Genomic DNA, 17,884 nt, shown 5'->3' with positions numbered 1-17,884 from the left:
GTTTGAACAGACAGAAAAATGGTTGCTTGTGCCTATGTCTCTCTCAAAATAGCAAGAATATACTTGATCCATTTTCCATCTTACCTTTGGCCGTCTCAAGATTTCTCATCTGCCTGAGAATGACTTTTGGCAAAATATTAGGCAAAAAATGACCACTCCATTGTGACTGTGGTATTTGCTAAGTTCTAAGAATTCAGAGACTAAAGCCATTTTTTAAAATTGACTTGGCTACTTATGGTCATCTATTTTAATGGAAAATCCTTCACTTTCTTCATTTTTTCTTAGAGGTAACTTTGTCTACCTACACAAATTTATCTACTATCACTCTTTATACTAATACCTCTTAGGTTTATCTAGTACATGCTCTCAAGAGACTTCTAGGAGTTCTAAGTACTTCATGGTTTATTATTTGCCTGTACTTATTGATAAATATGACACTATCATTTTGAGGGGCTTTGCATTTATTTCTGCTAATTATTCATCCATAGGCTCTATTCATCCTAGTAAAGGGCTCCATTTTGAAAATGAATAAATTGTCCCACCACTTGTGTAGAGAGTATCTGTTTGGATTTTAAAGCCCTTGGGTTTGTCACTGGGATGGCTGCTGCCTTCTGCTTTCTAAAATGTGAGTGGTGGGTAGTTTTCGAGTGCTTCAAATGCAAGGAACTCCAATTACGTAGGTCCTCAGATTACCATGGAATCCTTTCTCTCCCACCACTGCTGAGGTTTTACTTTAAACCAACAGTCAGTCTTATGTTTCAGGTAGTGACTTGCGATCCCGGTATCCTTTTGGGTTTGGAGGGTTTTCCCACAAGGCAAGAGGGAGCAGTGGGTTCTGGAGGAACAGGATTGTACCATGTTCCATTAGTTCTTGGCTCGTGCCCCACCCTGTGCAGACTTCACTCTTGGCCTCCATTGCACCAACAGAAATTCTTCCTGTGAGGTGGACAATTTGAGTCTGAGAACTTTGTAGTCTTGTGCTCAATGTTAGCAGAGTAGAAGAAATTCCATCCATTGACATGTGTTTTTCAAATTTACTGAGTACCTACTATGATCATGGCACTTAGTATGCTAGAAATCAATTTCTTTTAGACCTTGGTTATTGCGTTATATATACTTCATATGTTCTCTGTGTTTTCTTTCCCTCTTTCATGATAATATGATGTTTTTAAGTAAACCTGGCAATTCTTGGTATCTGAAACTAGCACTTAAATAAATGTAATGTCCTTGATGCCCCCACACTTCAGGATTGTTCTTTTAAGTTACGGATCTGAAAGGCAGGGTAGACTTTTGTAGTGTCCCGTCTTTCATCAAACAAAACTGTCCTGCCAAGACCCTACGACCCTAGCACACTTCATATTACCAACTCCTATTAAAATGGTGCTATTACTTTGCAATGTTAATGTCAAAATGCAAAGATAAGGCACAGAAGGCGGAAAACAGAGTAATTAATGCTATACTTGAACATTTGGTTTTTTAATTCTGGAAATTGCTTTAACATAAATAAAGACACATATAATTTACCTTTAAAAATGTCTGGGAAACTCAAATCTAGAAAGGTCAGGAAGCTGGTTGATTCTACTCCTACCACTATCTCCACATTGTAGCACTTCCCTAGGGTTTCCCTTGCTAAGTCTGCATTGTAAGCTAAAAATTTCATTTATATAGTTAAAAACATCTTCTTGGTTGTGAACATAGAGGGTACTCTTCTTTTTATTTATGCTATAATTTTTTTGAAAAATTTTCCCCTATAATACTAGCTTGGTAATAATATTATTAAAAATTAACTCCTATTGTCAATGACCTCAAAGAATAATAATTTGTTCTCAGAAATGCTTAGTCTGTCTAGCCTCAAACTTCACTTGGAATAAAGCTTACAAGGAATTGACAGGTTATTATTATCTGAGACTTATATTTTAACTAATTTTTCATTAATTTACTATCTATCCTTTCAGATTATTACTAATACATTAGAAAAGCGTCAGACTCATTCCACTAAACACTCCTGAAAAGGCATGTCTCACCAGGCTGTGTCTGTGAGCCACTGTGCATGGTAGGGGCACTGGATTGTCCTATGATTGGGAGACTGAATTTCCAAATTCGGTCATTATTGTATTTCTGCAGATAAGTCACTCAATCTTTCTGTACTTGAATTTTTTCAGCTGAGGGGATAATAGTACCAGCTCTGTGTACTCTACAGTGTTGCAGGGATTAAATGAGCTGTTAAATATAGCAGGGGTCTTCAAATTTAAAACACAAGAGCATAAAAGCAATTTTTCAGTGTTGTCATCTGTGCCAAACAATGCTCAACTTGGAATAAAAACTTTTTTCCTACATCTTTGTTAAGGAAACCACATAAAGGAATTTAGAAAATAAAATAACATCACAGTTCCAGTGGTCAAAAGTAAGTACACCCTTTTATATTTATCCAAGTGTTTATTAAGTACCAGCCAGAAAGATATTCCATTGGTAGCAATATAAAGTGCAAAGATTTATTCAACATGCATTTGGGGTCAAAGACTTAATATACAATATGTGAATATTATAAATAACATCCTTCCTTACACTCACTCATCTTTATAATCCCAATTTAGCACAAACAACTGGTGGATGTAAGGCCCTCAATCTGTCATATTAGGGGAGTTGGAACAAGTACTAAACTCTTACCTCAATAGCTTTCTCATTACCAAGGACTCTAAACTAAAAAGGAAGTGGAGAGAGTATAAAATATTTAATGGTTTAGTTCAATTCCAGTCATTACTAATACGGATTCATAATTCATTTACTGGCTTCCAATGTGAAGAATCTACTTATAGATAAGTGAGTGCATTATTGTCATATGTTAATGCTTGCCTCATAGTTTAACACCACTGGAAATTATATGGATGTATGCAGAATAAGCCTGTGGGCTAAGCAGTGTATTTTTATCCTTCTCAAATAGACAAAACCCATGCCAGATGCCAGTGCAATCATTCCATTTTTTTGTGAATGTTTGCACTGACCACACACACCCAGTTTCATTACAAGCTCTTCACGTGCCTTAAAACAAATTTGCATTCACTGCCTCCATTTAACTGCAGGGCAAAGAGAGCCCCAGAGAGGTCAAGAGCCTTCTGCCCCCGCACTCAACACAAGTCTCGAGGGGAAGAGGGTCACACTCTATCTCCCTAAGGCCTCTCTGGTTCCAAGCTCATTACACTATGCTTTTCCCTCTTCAAAGGAACATCTTAGATTTTATATGCTATCATTCCCTGACAAGGTCACTCATTTTCATATATATTCACTCCATAACTTTCATATGTTCTAATGCAGCAAGGATAAGTTAAAATGAAGTTGTTTTGGGGACATGATTTTGTTTCATGATCTGACCTTTGTCGAGTGATTTACCATGTCTTCTTATTGACATCTGGACATAGGGATGGCGAATGATTCTACTTTGCTTTTATCCCTTAGTCCAGTTGATGTGCTACACAGGATTAGTGTGCAACAGAAATTAAAGATCCTTCACACATGCATTCCAGGATAATCTCCATCTTCCTGGCTGTGAACCAAGACCAAGTTCAGAGGTCAAAGATCTAGCAAGATTTTGTTGTGTGTTCCAGACTCTGAAATAGGTGGGAACACAGTCTGCCAATTTTCTCCCGACTCTTATTCTTTCTGCTAATGCTGAGAGTCCAGATCATGACTGACATGCACCATTGTGCTGCTGCAGGATGGGAGAGAGGCCAGTGTTCAGTGACCCAGGTCTGTTTTGGGCTGTTCTAGGATGTTCCATCCAAGCAGAGAACATTCTTGACTTCCGGTCAGGACACATCTCCTGGAGCAGCTCCTTAACTTGCACTTTTGGACAACCGATTATTTGGTCCACAGAATCTAGTTTTTTTTTCTTTTATGTATGTTTAACTTGCTATTTTACTTGGTTAATATGCCTCGAATGCTTCTAATTCCAAAAAACAGAAGTACAGTGTGTTGTTCTGGTTTCCTCAACATGCAAAGCCTAGGGAATATATTGAAGTAAGGAAGCAGATTTCTTATTTTGGAAAAGAGCAACTCAATGGCCTTTTGAGGATGATACTCCTCTGTCAATTAGGATTTCAATGGGGCCAACAATCTTTGCAAGCGACTCTCTTCTTTAGATCCTCTGCTTCAGGTGAATTACACTGTGATTTATGAGAACCCTGGTGTGCACAGAGTTAAAACATTTCCAAGTCCCCCGATCTCTGTCCTCTACATCCCTGGTCCAGGGTGGGGCTAAGGGTCTTGACCTTGTCATTCTTCCTGAGGACAAGAGAAGAGGAACAGATGAATCCAACTGTGAATGCAGTGTCCCAGAAAAAGAGAGACAAAAATGCTTTTGAGCACACTGACCTATCCCAATCTTTCGTTAGTCATCTGCAATGCCCGCTGACAGTTGACAGCAAAAGAAAATTGGGAAATTGGCTTTGCAGTTAAATGTATAAGAAAAAGGTAACCAAGTTGCTTAATTTTCTGTCCAGTTTTTTAAGATGGTAATTAGGAGAACTAACACCAGCCAGGCTTGAGTGAATGCAAACAAGACCCCTATAGGCAGCACTGTGTATTAGTGTAAAAATATGCCGAGACAACATAACTTGTCAGAGAGGATTATTTCTACTTAGTGAATCTGCAGGAGCCCCTTTGCTCTACTATCCAGCATTTGACTAGGGAAGAGAGTGGAGAGGGGGGAGAGAGAGAGAGAGAGAGAGAAAGAGAGAGAGAGAGAGAGAGAGAGGGCGCATTAGTGAACAGCGACTGTGGCATTGATGTTTGAGCGTACTTCTGAACTGGCTTTTGTTGAGACTATCTGTGTAGAAAGCATGCGCTGTCCCAAATCCGCTGTTACTATGAGAAATGAAGAGCTGCTTTTAAGGTATGTTGTTGTGTTCTTTGTTTAATGTGTGCTTTCCTAGTTTCTAGAGCTGGCTGAGACAATAATCATGCCCTGAATCAAGTAGCTTCCTTATCTTAGAAAAGAAGAGGAGAAAAAAAGAATCTAAAGAGAGAGAGAGAGAGGGGAAGGAAATTGAGACTAAGAGATTGGGAGAGAGCAAGCCAGAGAAAGGAAAAGCACTGCTGTGAGCGAGTTCTATTTGTACTAGTTACCTTTTGAAAGCAGATCATGTATTTGCTCGCTGCTATGTGTGAGTGGCCAGTGGATCATTTTAAGGGCTCCGAATCTGGCTCTTGGTTCGTCTTTTCCTTTGCAATGTCTAAGGCTCTTTCATTATTATGCACTCTGCATGGAATAATCACCGAAAAAGGAGCTGAGGAGACTCCATATTAGACTTGCGTTCCAAATACCGCTCTAATCTGGACTTAGCCTACCTAAATAGTCCTCCTGTGTTACCAGGTTTGGATCACTTTATCCTGTATGCCAAATGTGTACCTGTTTGGAGACCTCTGTTCATGCATGGCGTCCTGGGTCCCCATGTATAGAAAGCAAATATTTGTTTCCTGCATCGGTGTTGGGGTTCTCTCACATACCAAAAAGGAGGCACCACTGACCTTTTGGGAAGCAGAGAGAGAATTATGATAGAATTGGCATCCTGCTTTGAAAAATGTAGTCTTTTGTTTATTTGCTAGCAGACATTGTAGCACTGAATACATCTTTGGGTCTGACAATGGGACCGGCTGAACAATGGAGCTGTCAAACTAGCTTAATGCATGTCTGGGGATTTTTTTTTCTTTCTTTCTCAACACCCTTTTTATCTCCTATAATCTTGTTTGTATAGACTATCAGAATGAAGAGTTTTTAGAAATGCTTGTTTGTGGTTTTGTGCTTTTAAAAATTGAGTATCTGCCGTTCACAGAGATGTTTGCATTTTGCAGTTACGTTGGTTGGATTAAGTTAGAGATTTATTGCTTACCTCTCTGTTAACTACAGAAAGAAAACTTATTGATTGAGAATTGTTGTAATACCATTATCAGTTTGGCAAATACCTTGTGATCAGACCTGCTTCTACCGTGTTTAATGCTCAGGGTTTTAAAATTTGCCCATTTGGTGGACTTATGGAATGTAGCAGGGAAGAGAAGTTAGAAGGAATATTTTTAATGTTAAAGGAAATTATAATTTCTCATCCCTATCTTCCTTTTGGCATCCATGTAGATAAACCATTTAGAAAGTCAAGGACAACTGAGAACTTTTGCCCTTTAAATTTTGGTCACAAACTATTATTGTATAGCCTATTAAGTTGTTAAGTTAAAGGTCTCTGTGGAATATATTGATTTTTGATTTATGCTTATGTCCTCATAAAATGCATTTCTATGCAGCGCAAACATTTCTCATGTCTTCAAATATCTTTCATTTTATAAGATAAGCATTGATTTCTAAGGTAAAACAGTGAGACTGTAGACGGAGAACAGGGAAAATTTTGTTTCAAACTTCTCAAATATTGAAATCATCTTTATTTTCACATTAGTGATAAAAGAATTGACCCTAGAATAGTAAATGATAACTGATTTACAAGAAGAATATACATTTATCTAATGTTTTAGTATTTTGTTTAATTACCTGTTTGTGGCAGAGCAACACATCAAAATACATTAGTACATTCCTAGAGAAAGATTAAGGACCTAATTTTCAAAGAAAAAAACAGAAGGGAAATTGTTTTAAAGGGCAAATTTTTAAAAAATTTAGTTACAAATATTTCCTGCTATATTTTGGTTCAAATTAGTGATGTTCCCACTAAATGAGGAACAAGGTGTACTACTTATAAAAACACAGTTATGAAAAACTAGCCATTTTATTTTTAGAGTTGGGCATATGGATTTCAATTTTTTAAAACTTAAGTTTGAAATGTTATGAAATATTGAATGCAGAATTATTTAAATAAATATTGCCAACTAAATAGAATTGCCATCTCACGTAGAGATTTTCTGTTGATAATATTTTCCAAGCCTAGGCAGATATATATATATATATATATATATATATATATATATATATATATATATATGGAGTGTGATAATATTTTAAAGTTATCATTGGGAATAGAATGCATTTTTAAAGCATACTGATGTTCTCTTGCTTCCAATGGGATCCGAACTTCTACTTCTCTCGGGTATACCAAGAATTGTTTTGGGGATGAGCTCATAAAAGGTAATGGGTGAAGCTTCATATCTGAGAGAAGCCAACTGTTACCAGCACACCCATATTTTTAACCTAAAACAAAGGTTTTGTGTGTGTGTATATGTGTGTGTGTGTGTGTGTGTGTGTGGTTTAGAAGAAAATAGTCTTCAGTGCTCCCTAGCTTCTTGTCGGGAGCTCATTTAAATAAAGAAATAACTTGAAAATCTCCATGTTTAATTTTTTTAAACTAAATTATCAATTATTTAACTCTGATCTCTTCACTTTAATTCCTGAGTGGTCATAGTAAGGTTGAGAAACAAGGGCAATCTCTTTCCACTCTGTTTGCTCTCTAGTTGCTTGATTCATCACCAGCCTCCAGAATTTGGAGACACCCTGCCTTCTAGCATCCAACACATAGATGTCTTTTTCCTTAACCTGATGGGGAAGGTATGAGATTGCCAGGAACAGGCAAACTTGCCTGCATCTATTTTTACAACAGTAGTAAGATAACGTAATCTGTATCCTGCTTCTGGCCTTGATTCCCGTGGATAGTGACCAAAACAAATGTAGAAATAAAAATTAATTCTAAGCCCAGACCTGCAGAAAAGGAGTAGTATAAAATTCAAACTGGGAAAATGGTTTCTTTCAATAGAAAGTAATGATTACACCCTAAGCCCCTTTACATACGAGTCTTGGGAATATTCACAAGCTGTGTATAGCAGACCACAGACTGAGATCTATAACCTCCAGGCTTTTAAATTCTTTTATTTGTTAAGATGAAGCATCACCGTTTTTATTTTTAAAAATATGGGTGAATACAATTGCAAAATATCCTTTGGGGTCTGAAAAAAAACAGAGGCTAGTGGTTGATTAATATTCATATCTAGAACTTTAACAAGTACAGATTGTGCTTGAATACCTACAAAGTCATTCAAAGAGTGAATCAATACTAATTATTGTAATCAGGGGGGTTAATTAGGTGAAAATGTGCCTGATGGAAAGTTCATTGCTCACAGCCCTGGAAACACCCAGGATGATGAAAAGAAAGGGAAAATGCAAAAGGAAAATGTGCTACTGGGAAGCATGGCTCAGCATATAAGGTGTCAGGATTTGTAAATGAAAAAACAACTTGATTTTGTGTAATTGCAGTCATGAGGAAATTGGAAATATCCAACTTAGTTTTTCTGTAGAGAGATTTGTGTAAAAGTTATTAAAGAATGCAGTTGATTTAGTGCCATCTGCCCCGGAACATTTATCCATACTTCTTTAAACAAGTGCAAGTCCATACAGTGGCAATAATCCTTTCTCGGATCATCTTTATCAGCCTTCATTGCATTTCTTTCTACATTTTGGTAATTCCTCAGGGATTTGTTGGGGGATGGGGTGTTCTTATTTCATAAAACTATTGATTGCTTCTCTAATTGTTATTGGATTTGGGAATTTTTCTGAACTAACAGTGACTTTTATTCTGTAGTAAAAAGGAAACAGTGGTTTGGAGTGGATTAAAATTCATGGCATTTTATTTAGCTGACATTGAGAAAAGGGTGTCAGAGAAAGGGAGGTACATGTGAGGTGTCCTGTTGCAGTGAATAGAAATGAGTGTCCCAGAGCTAGAATATCTTTCAGATCACATGGTGCCAATCTACAGAGATGGGGCTCAGATGCGCGCGCACGAGAGAGAGAGAGAGAGAGAGAGAGAGAGAGAGAGAGAGAGAGAGAGAGAGAGAGAGAGAGAGAGAGTGTGTGTGTGTGTGTGTGTGTGTGTGTGTTTTGAACCTCCACTCAGCCCAGAGATGCTGCTGGTCAACATGATTTGGGATGAGGTGCACCTAGTTCCTTCTGCCTCTTGGAAAGTCATTAGAAATGATCAGATACAGGTGTGCATATCTTCCTCATAGCTTTTTTGTTGTTGTTGTTCTGTGTGACCAATTCTGGCACATTTTCTTGTATATCAACGCCAACAGGAAATGGCATGCGGGAAGAGAGAGTGACACCAGCTCAGATTGATACATATTACAAGGGCAGCTTGAGCTCCTGCTACTTGAGCCCACTGCAGGTTGACCTGCCAGTGATAGCTACCCAGGACCCTGATGACTCACTGGAATTCATGAAGCATCGGTGCCAGCATGCCCTCTGCAAAAAGAAATAAAAACTAGGATTTTCCTGCAGAATTATTCAATTCAACAAACTTTGTTGTCATGGTAAAGAAGAGCTTGTATAATGCTAATACACCTCTGATACTCCTGGCTTTTTTCATCCCTGTCTTGAGTAAGCTCACAGCTGCAATTAGTAGAAACTCTGTTGAAACTTAAGGCAGAGCAGCAGCTGGCCTCTAGCAGGTGTATGAAGTCTCTAGCAAGGACATGATGGTCCATATAGGCAGAAGTCAGTCTGTGCTTTTTGTTCCCCTGGAAAGCTGTCCACCCTGGTCATAACAAGGACCACACATCCTGTTTATCACACCTAGCTTTTTGAATGTGTTGGTCTGGGACACCAGCTGTGATTTGGTTTACCTGCTCATTTAAAGATGCTTTAGGAATCCTCTCTGAGTGAGCAGGAGTGGTATGGACTTCCTTGAAGTAGTGGTTGGGATTCATGTTGACCTTCTTTCTGAAAACTGACTTGATAAAAAGCAATGGAGACCTCATTCCAAGCCCCAGAATGCTCTGGGCCTGCTCTCCCAAAACTGTCACTTCTGGGTTGGCCTGTGGGCCTTAGGTCAGTGAAAACCTTAGTGCTACAAGAACCACAGGATGAGGGCTTGCTTTTTACTTTCCCTCTGCCTTCTCATTTGCCAGTTCCAGGTTCCAGCAAAGATTGGGGTATGGGGTGTTATGACAGAAGTAAGAACTAGAATCGAAAGTTATTAACAATATGCTTTGTGCCTGACATTCCACTAACTGGTTACTTTGTCTCGGGTAATATAATTCTCACAGCTATTCAAGAGTTGGTGGTAGTTGTGACTTCTCAACTTAAAGGTGAAACACTAAGACCAAGACAGATGAAGTCATGGGCCCATAGATACAGCTCATAATAAAAGGGACTATAACTCAGGGCTCAGCCATATTCCTGCCCTGGCCAATGGGAAGCATAACAATTTGTCATTTGCCAAGACTTCCTCTGGGGCAGCAGTTCTACTATAGAGATTGATGGGATATACCTCCTAGTTTGTTTTTTTACCAATGAGATAGTTGTACAATTCAGCAAAGGACTCCTCACCTAAGATCTGAGGTCAAAATCCTGTTTATTTTTTATGGTTTCAGCCACTTAGCTCTTCCTGAATTATAGTCCCTTTAACCTTGTCTACCTTCCAGGGCCAGTTTTAGGAAGAGTGTAGGAGACAGGACTAAAGAAGTGGAGAATGATGAGAAAGAAGAAGGAATTAAAGGAATAAGGAAAACAATTTTTGAAAGCAGCAATTTTTACTTCTGAAATCTAAAAAAAAAAAAACCCCTCTGTACCCTCATTTGTTTACCTTAGAGTTCACAAGGTCTTTGAATTAAAGCATTCTGTGCCTCATTCCTCTTGGGCTTTAATCTGTAGAATGGGAATAGATTTGCAAAGGAGTAATAGAGAATTTTAGAGCATCATGAAATTAAAATGTGAATCTTTATGTGTGTAAGTGGGCAAATATGTCATACTGCAATGATGACCAAGAAACAAATTATTTAGAATTATATGTAGATAAATATGTATATATAGATGTAGTGCTAAGGATCGAATCCAGTGCTTCACATGTGCTAGGCAAGTGCTCTACCACTGAGCCACAACCCCAGCCTCTGAATTGATCTTTGTTTTTAAAATAAAGTAAAATCATATCCTAAGCTTAGTTACCTTTCTTCCCGATTTCCCAAGGTCATCCACATCTCCTCTCTAACTTTACATTATTCTTATGACGTAGAGCAGAGGTGACTATTAACATTAATAGAGAATTGAGAAACTAAAAATTAAGTCACATTCAACCATAGAGATGAGATATTGTACATCCCAGTCCTCTTGGGGAGATAGCTCTACTAATTTTTCCTGAAGATTTTTGGGAAGTTCTTTAAAGAGAAAGAAAAAAAAATTCCCCCCTAATGGACTTACTGGAAATTAGCATCAAAAGCAAATTTAAATAAAAAGTCATTTGGGATTTTCAAAAACCTCTTTCATAGGCTAAAAATGGTTCAAGATTTGAACCATATTATAGGGAAAAAATAAATTTCCTGTGCTCAAAACCTTGATGTATTTCAACCTACATGTCACTTTAATAGCTTGGTTATATAATTGCTGTAGTAATAATTAGGCTAACACATTGTACTTCTTATCTGAGGATCATGGTAGGCTTTGATTTGTCAGCCATTCATCCCTCATAGGAAGCAATGGCCACGTATAAGACAAAGGTCGAACTGATGAATCAGAAAATTAAATGACTTGTCCCTAGTGTCCATCAAACTCTCTGACAGAATAAAATGCCGAATCCAACAGGTTTGGTTCTTAAATCTCATAATCTTTTCACTCAGTCTGAAAGTAGTATTTGTCCTAAAGAGTCTGATCTGCATGCAACAGATCAGATATCTTCTGATCTTAGTAGCCAGAAGCTCTTTGCTGGGGATCATTTATCATTGTGAGTCAAGTGATTCATGTGCTTGCTTTTACAGACACCCAAGCTTTTGCTGTTTTAATCCTCACTCTACTTCAAGATGTATTTGTTCAGAGCAAATGGGGGAGATTCAAGCAAATGGGGGCTGATTCCCTCTTAAGTTGAGATTTTGCTTCTTGCCCAGATCTGTCTCACCCCCCCCCCAAAAAAAAGCTTACCACATCCATCTCTTTTTCTTTCTCTCCCACCTGTTGCTGTATTCTCTGGGCTCCAATGTTACCACCACAACTGTGTCCTCCCAGCTGTTGCTCCTCAGCTGTTGTATTTTGTCAAGTAGTAATTTCTCCTTTTTTTAAATTTAATAACACGTGACGGTAAGATAAGAATGTCTGGCTGATGGAGGAAAACATTTGGTGGGGGCAGGGGTATTGAAGGGCAGATTGTGAGGGAATTAGAAACCTCATTCTGATAAGTATGAATTTTGTTCCTCCAGCCAGGCTGGCACCAGATAAGGGCACCTGGTTTAGTTTGACAAATCTCGGCATCTTCAAGAGGGCACTGGACATTCCTTCAAAGTTGTTCCCCCCACCCCCTCCAGTGCCTTCCATGTGCAAATCACTGTGCTAGACAGGGAAGTCTTTTTCAAGTCCCCACCCATTCCCCCAGACTTCTTCCCAATTTTCCCCATGCTATTTACTCCCATCTTCCCCCTCCCTCTCCCTGGTAATGTCTGGAAAGGAATCCCACCGCCCACTGCAGAGACAGCTGTTCCCAGTTCAGAATCAGCCTTGGTCAAGGCGAGTGCAACTTGCTCTCTCTCTCTCTCTCTCTCTCTCTCTCTGCAGATAAGCCACCTAAGGCTCCTCTCTTCCCTTTGGTAGTCACCCACCTCCTCAGACCCACAGCTCCAGAGGAGAGCTTCAGATGTTGTCTGGCTCCCACTTGAAAGAGAAGGGGGGAAAGGAGAAAGGAAGAGAAAGCAAGACAAGTGGTGTGATGGAGAGAGGGGGAAAAGGAAAGGGTAGGTTGGGGAGAGAAGTGGTGAGGTGGCCGGGCTGTGGGTCCGAGAGATCCAGAGTATTAACATTTCCTCCCCTTGGATTGGAAGCTCCTGAGAGCTCTAGTCGGGGAGCTCATTTTCCAGTGCCAACAAGGTACGTATGCAAAGAACCGTCTCCAGTTGGAGTGCCTCCTCAGGAGGAAGATGAATTCACCACGCAGTCTTTGGGCTCTATTAAAAACAGATTCAGAAATACACAAGATTGCAAGCCAGTAAAAGCTGCTCTCAAAGGACAGCAACTGCTTAATATTCCCTTAAAAATGTAAAATGGTAGTTTAATAACTATTTTATCTGTACAGGCATTTAATTTTACTCATCCAGTTGTAAGAATGTGATCAAAAACTCAAAATGAGGGGGGGAAACCAGTGTTGATTTTAAGCTTATGATTGGTGATATTAATATTTGTTTTTAGGTGATATCTTTCTGGAGGAACTAGAATAACAATTTATAATGTATCACTTAATGCTTTTTTTTCTTTTACTTAAAGCATATTTTAAAAACTCAAACCAAGCCATTATTTATTTTTTGTAAGTTGCTAATGAAATTGGAGTCAGCCAAGAACAAACACATGGCTACAAAGCCAGATACTCTCTCAAGTAGTTAAAATTCATGTGGAATTCAAATTTATTGCCTGGAAATGATGGGAAATCCCATTATAGGGCCTGTATTTCTTGTTCCAAATGATTCTCAGCACACTGGGCTTGTTTTTCTGTTTTGTTTTTGTTTCTTAAAAAAAAAAAAAAAAAAGCAATGTTAATAAAATTTGAATTCAAAAGTGTGATGGGGAAAGATGTTTGGGATTCTGGTTTGCAATAAGTAGCCAGGAGTGAGGGGCAGAAAGAAATCCTTTACTTGAGATAGCTTTTTTCAACTAACTGAACAGCTGCTAGTGCATCTTTGTTCTGTGGTTGCATTGTTGATAGTTACTCCTTTTAAAAAAAGACTGCTATGTGGAAAGTTATGTACAGGAATTATTTTGAAAAATAGAAATTTGTCATAAGCTCTGTAGGGTCATCTGCAGAAGAAAATGAACTTGTTTCATTATAAACTTTAATCAGTATATATCAGCCACCAGTCTCTGGAGTATAAACTGTAAACATGTTGAAAGATCTACAGTTGGTGGACTATATTCTAGTTGGCTGATCGGGGTGGCAGGAAAAGGATTCTTCCAATTCAGGCGATGTGTACTCTTTGTACAAATGCATTTATTAGCACTCTGTTGCTACTGACCGTTGTTTTTTAATGCTAGTGATAATTCAGTGTTCAAACAATAGACATTGGACAAAACTCAGTATGAGATGAGGGCCGAGGAGGGAAGTGGGGAGTTGAAGCAGCACAGCGTACTGGCTTGCCTTGGAAGGCCTCGGATAAAATGAGGTCATTCAGAAACTTTCCCTTGAAGTGCTTCCAATTCTTGAATTGCCTTTTGTTTGGGAAATGAATAGCAAGTTGATTAAAAAAAGAGAGAGAGAGAGAGAGAGACAATTAGGGAGGTAGGGGGATGGGTCTAGAGAAGAGCTTAAGGTTTTTCTACAATGGAGCTAAAACTATGGGGAAACTTCATTGTTCCTGGTCCCTAGTGATGTCAGCACATGGTGGTGTCACCAATCGGTTCATGTCCGCAAGAGGGGCTCTCTGATGGCCTCCCGTTGCCTTTCACTTTTGTTGATAAGATCCTTGGCTATAAAATAGCTTCATTGAACCCCAGTGTTCCACTGAGGCCCCGAGAAGCTGTGTGCCATATAACTCCAACTGCCAAAACATGATATCTAATGGCTCATTACTACATGAAAATTTTAAAAGGGGCCCTATTGAATTTTTTTAGATTTTTTCCCCCCTTCTGCCAAAGGAGTGAAATGAGAAATTTAAGCTTTTCATCAGGTGGCGTTTGAGTGTTTTTTTGTTTTCATTTTAAGCACAAGAGCTTTGAATTTCTTATTTTTAAAAACATCTAGTGCTGTGATCATAGAAACTTGGATATTAGAAATGAAAACCACACATGGAAGGCTGTCGTGAATGACCAATGGGATGGGGGTGTGTGTGAGCATTTTGTTTCTTTCTGGCACCTACATCAAGTGCCTATGCAATCACTATATTATTTATGTATTTGGCAGCCTGAGTGTTTATTTAAACTCAGCCACACTCCATAAGCTTTCCTTGGTTCACCACACTACATCTCATGTAGCCTGAGTTTTCTTTTATATTTGACCCTGGTTTTCCTTCTAACTTTAAATGGTGAAAGCAAATGTGCTTTGGAAACTATGTTGCACTGTAGTTGTTAAATAAGGCAATAACCTATGCACTTGTAATTCTCTCTCTATGACCTACTTACATACTACTTCACCCTCCTTATAGTATGATTAAAAGCTGCTTTGAATCCACTATTGCCTCAAGGGATTTGAGGCTAGAATTTAACAAACTACTGAGAAGGCTTAAGTCAGGAAGAGGGCCTCCCTACAGCTTTTTCTAACTAATTCACATGCAATTAAAGAGAAAATAAATATTTTAGAAGTGTACATGTTAATGAAGCATTTTCTACCCTATAGAATGTAGATATGTATGAAACTTCATCCCATCACTGACATGAAGATATTTCTCTTTTTGATTAACAGGGTTGTTTTGCTTGTTGGAGGCATGTTCTGTTGTCTCCTAAATTGGTTATATAGGCTGTTTGTATATATAAGGGATTTATATAATAACATGGAAAACTAAAAACTGTCAAGGTTTGTCTTCATTTATCCAATCAATTATTTAGATAATTAAAAGACCAACAAGAATTGTAGAATTTCAAAGGTACTAGCAATAGCTAAAGTGGGGAGTAAATGTAGCTTAGGATTCAGGAAAGTTTGGGTATTTTTGGATGTAAGAATTCATTTTATTGCAACTGTTTCTCAACTGTATACAAGCCTACACCTGTATCCTCAGGAAAGGCCATATTAGAAAATGATAAGTCTAGCTCTGCATTTCAACTACCTTCCAACTAGGTCAAAAGTCCGATATATTATTCAGCTGGAGAAGGAAATCAAGTCAATTAAGTATGAATGGAGTTAACTGAATATCATAGGGTTGTTACTCCATATTGCTCAATGCACCAAATCTGGATTTAAAATTGTGGATTTAAAGTTGATATGTAAATATCTATTTTCTTTCACAATCTGTAAAGATAAATCTCATCACATAAGAAAGTGGTGAGGAAAAAAAAATGAAAACAATCTTTTCTCCATATAGTGTTTGATACATTTAACTACTTGTGACTTAGCTGGGTCACTGTAGCCAGAGGGTTAACTAAGACTTGATTGTGAGAAGCCCAGTTCCTGAGCACCACATTCTGATTTTCTTTAGAATGAAAACAACATGGAGTAGAAATCAGATTTTCAAATAAAACTGTGTGTGTGTGTGTGTATAGCATATGTGTGTGTGCACACTTAAATAAATGTACATATGCATTACCCTCAAAATTTAAACCCTGTAATTACAAAACAAAATGAAAAGTGATGATTACCCTAAGAGGCAAACTATAAACTTTTGGTAAGCCATTTATGATGTTGATTTAGAATGTGAAATATACCGTGTAATTTTACATAGTTGGCACTGCACTGAAAAGTTTGGTTTAATAAACAACACAACAAAGAGAGCGATAAATTAGAATGTCACCTTGTAAACTAATCTTTCAAATTCTTTCACAAATAACTTGGAAAAATTTAACTCGCCTGCTTCTCTGAAAGTCTTGCCACTTTCCTTGATTCCTATTAGGAAATCAGTCACAAGCTTAAATGTGGCCATTACATTATAGACCAAACACATGAAGTTATTTTTATTTTTGTTTTGTTTTCAATCATTGTGTTAAATACTAGGAACCGGCAGTTTGGTGATTTATCAATATTTTAAAAATGTGATTTATTACTGTTATTTTTGGTCCATATTTTAGTGTTTTCAATTGATACAAAAGAGAGTAAGTACAGTTGTGCAAAGACTGATCTGTCACCTTAAAGCACTGAGTTAAGCCCTTAAATGTAACTTGGGCCGTATTTATCTGATACTTTGCCTAAATACGATTTCAGGGATTGTTGTCAGTTCATACACTGGCAAGCATGCACTGAAACAAACCCTCTTGGTGATTCTGTCTCCGGTGGCTTCGGTTTGGGAGCCTGGTTCTGGGCTGGAAGGGAATCGGGCTTTGGCACTTAGCACCAGCACTAAACCTCTCCTACAAGTGGCCACTGCGGCCTCGTGCCAGAGCAATGGGGAATTGAGTGCAGCAGGGCAGGGCCAGATCGGAGCACGAGTTTGCATTTTGGTTTGCGTGGGGACCCCAGGCAAGCGTGACAACGCAGAAAGCGCGCCGGCTGCGCCCGGGCAGCGGCCACCCGCCTGGGTCGCTCCTGGGGCGGGGCGGGCCCGCAGGGGTTAAGCCGCGGCGCGGCGGGCGCCCGGGGAGCTCCGCCCCGCCCGCCGCACCTGGCGCTCGGCAGCCGGCCGCCTCGGCACTGGATTTCGGAGGGGATTGGCGGAGAGCGCCAGGGAGAGAATGTGACAAGTGCGGGCTCGGCGGCCGCCGGGGGAGGCCGCGCGCACCTGTCCCTGCCCGTCTCGCGCCGCCCGCGGCCGCTCGGACGCGCGCAGAGCCGCCCCCCGCCACCGCAGCCAGCGCCTGAGAACATGACTTCTGCCTTCAAGCTGGATTTCCTCCCGGACATGATGGTCGAGGGCCGCCTGCTCGTCCCGGACAGAATGTGAGTGTGGCCGGCGGCCCGCAGGGCCGAGTGTCCGCGCGCCCGAGCGGGCGTCGTCGGCTCAGCTGGCGGGTCCCGCGGGCGCGGGGGGACGGGCGGCGCTCGCAGCTGCCGGGCGCGTGGTGGCCGCTCGGGAATCGGCGGCCCTCTGGGCTTTCCGAGGCCGGCGCTGGACGCGGGCAGCAGGGAGCGCGTCCGGACGTGCTACGCCCAGCCACTGGGCACTGGCGATCCGGACGCGGAGACCTGGAGGGGTGAGCGGGGCGAGAGGGGCGCGGTGTCTGTGGGTCCAAGCGGCCTGAGAGAAAGCTGGGCGGGGCGCGGCGTCCCGCGGACCGGCCAGCGGAGCACGGGGTCCGGGGCGGGGTGGGCGCGTGCTGGTGTGCACGCTCGTGTCATTTGAGCTGTGGAGCTGATGGAGC

The 17,884-nt window shown here is 40.1% G+C and overlaps 1 protein-coding gene across 8 annotated transcripts in view; it reads left to right on the top strand.

Moving 5' to 3' along the window:
- Celf2 (CUGBP Elav-like family member 2) overlaps window positions 1-17,884 on the top strand; it is a 497,862-nt gene that overhangs the window by 179,950 nt on the left and 300,028 nt on the right. For 4 of the 8 annotated variants that reach the window (XM_026391838.2, XM_026391836.2, XM_026391837.2 and 1 more), the window contains exon 1: window positions 17,317-17,462. The exons of the other annotated variants lie outside the window; for them this stretch is intronic. In XM_026391838.2, coding sequence (XP_026247623.1) covers window positions 17,389-17,462 — 74 coding nt within the window. In that variant the 5' untranslated portion in view covers window positions 17,317-17,388. Of the gene's footprint in view, window positions 1-17,316; window positions 17,463-17,884 lie in introns of those variants that run through there. 8 annotated transcript variants of the gene reach the window in all.

The sequence above is a fragment of the Urocitellus parryii genome, chromosome 9, assembly GCF_045843805.1.
Source record: "Urocitellus parryii isolate mUroPar1 chromosome 9, mUroPar1.hap1, whole genome shotgun sequence".
NCBI classification, from domain to species: domain Eukaryota; kingdom Metazoa; phylum Chordata; class Mammalia; order Rodentia; family Sciuridae; genus Urocitellus; species Urocitellus parryii.
Note: the sequence above shows the minus strand (reverse complement) of the source record. Positions and strands in the feature narration are given on the sequence as shown.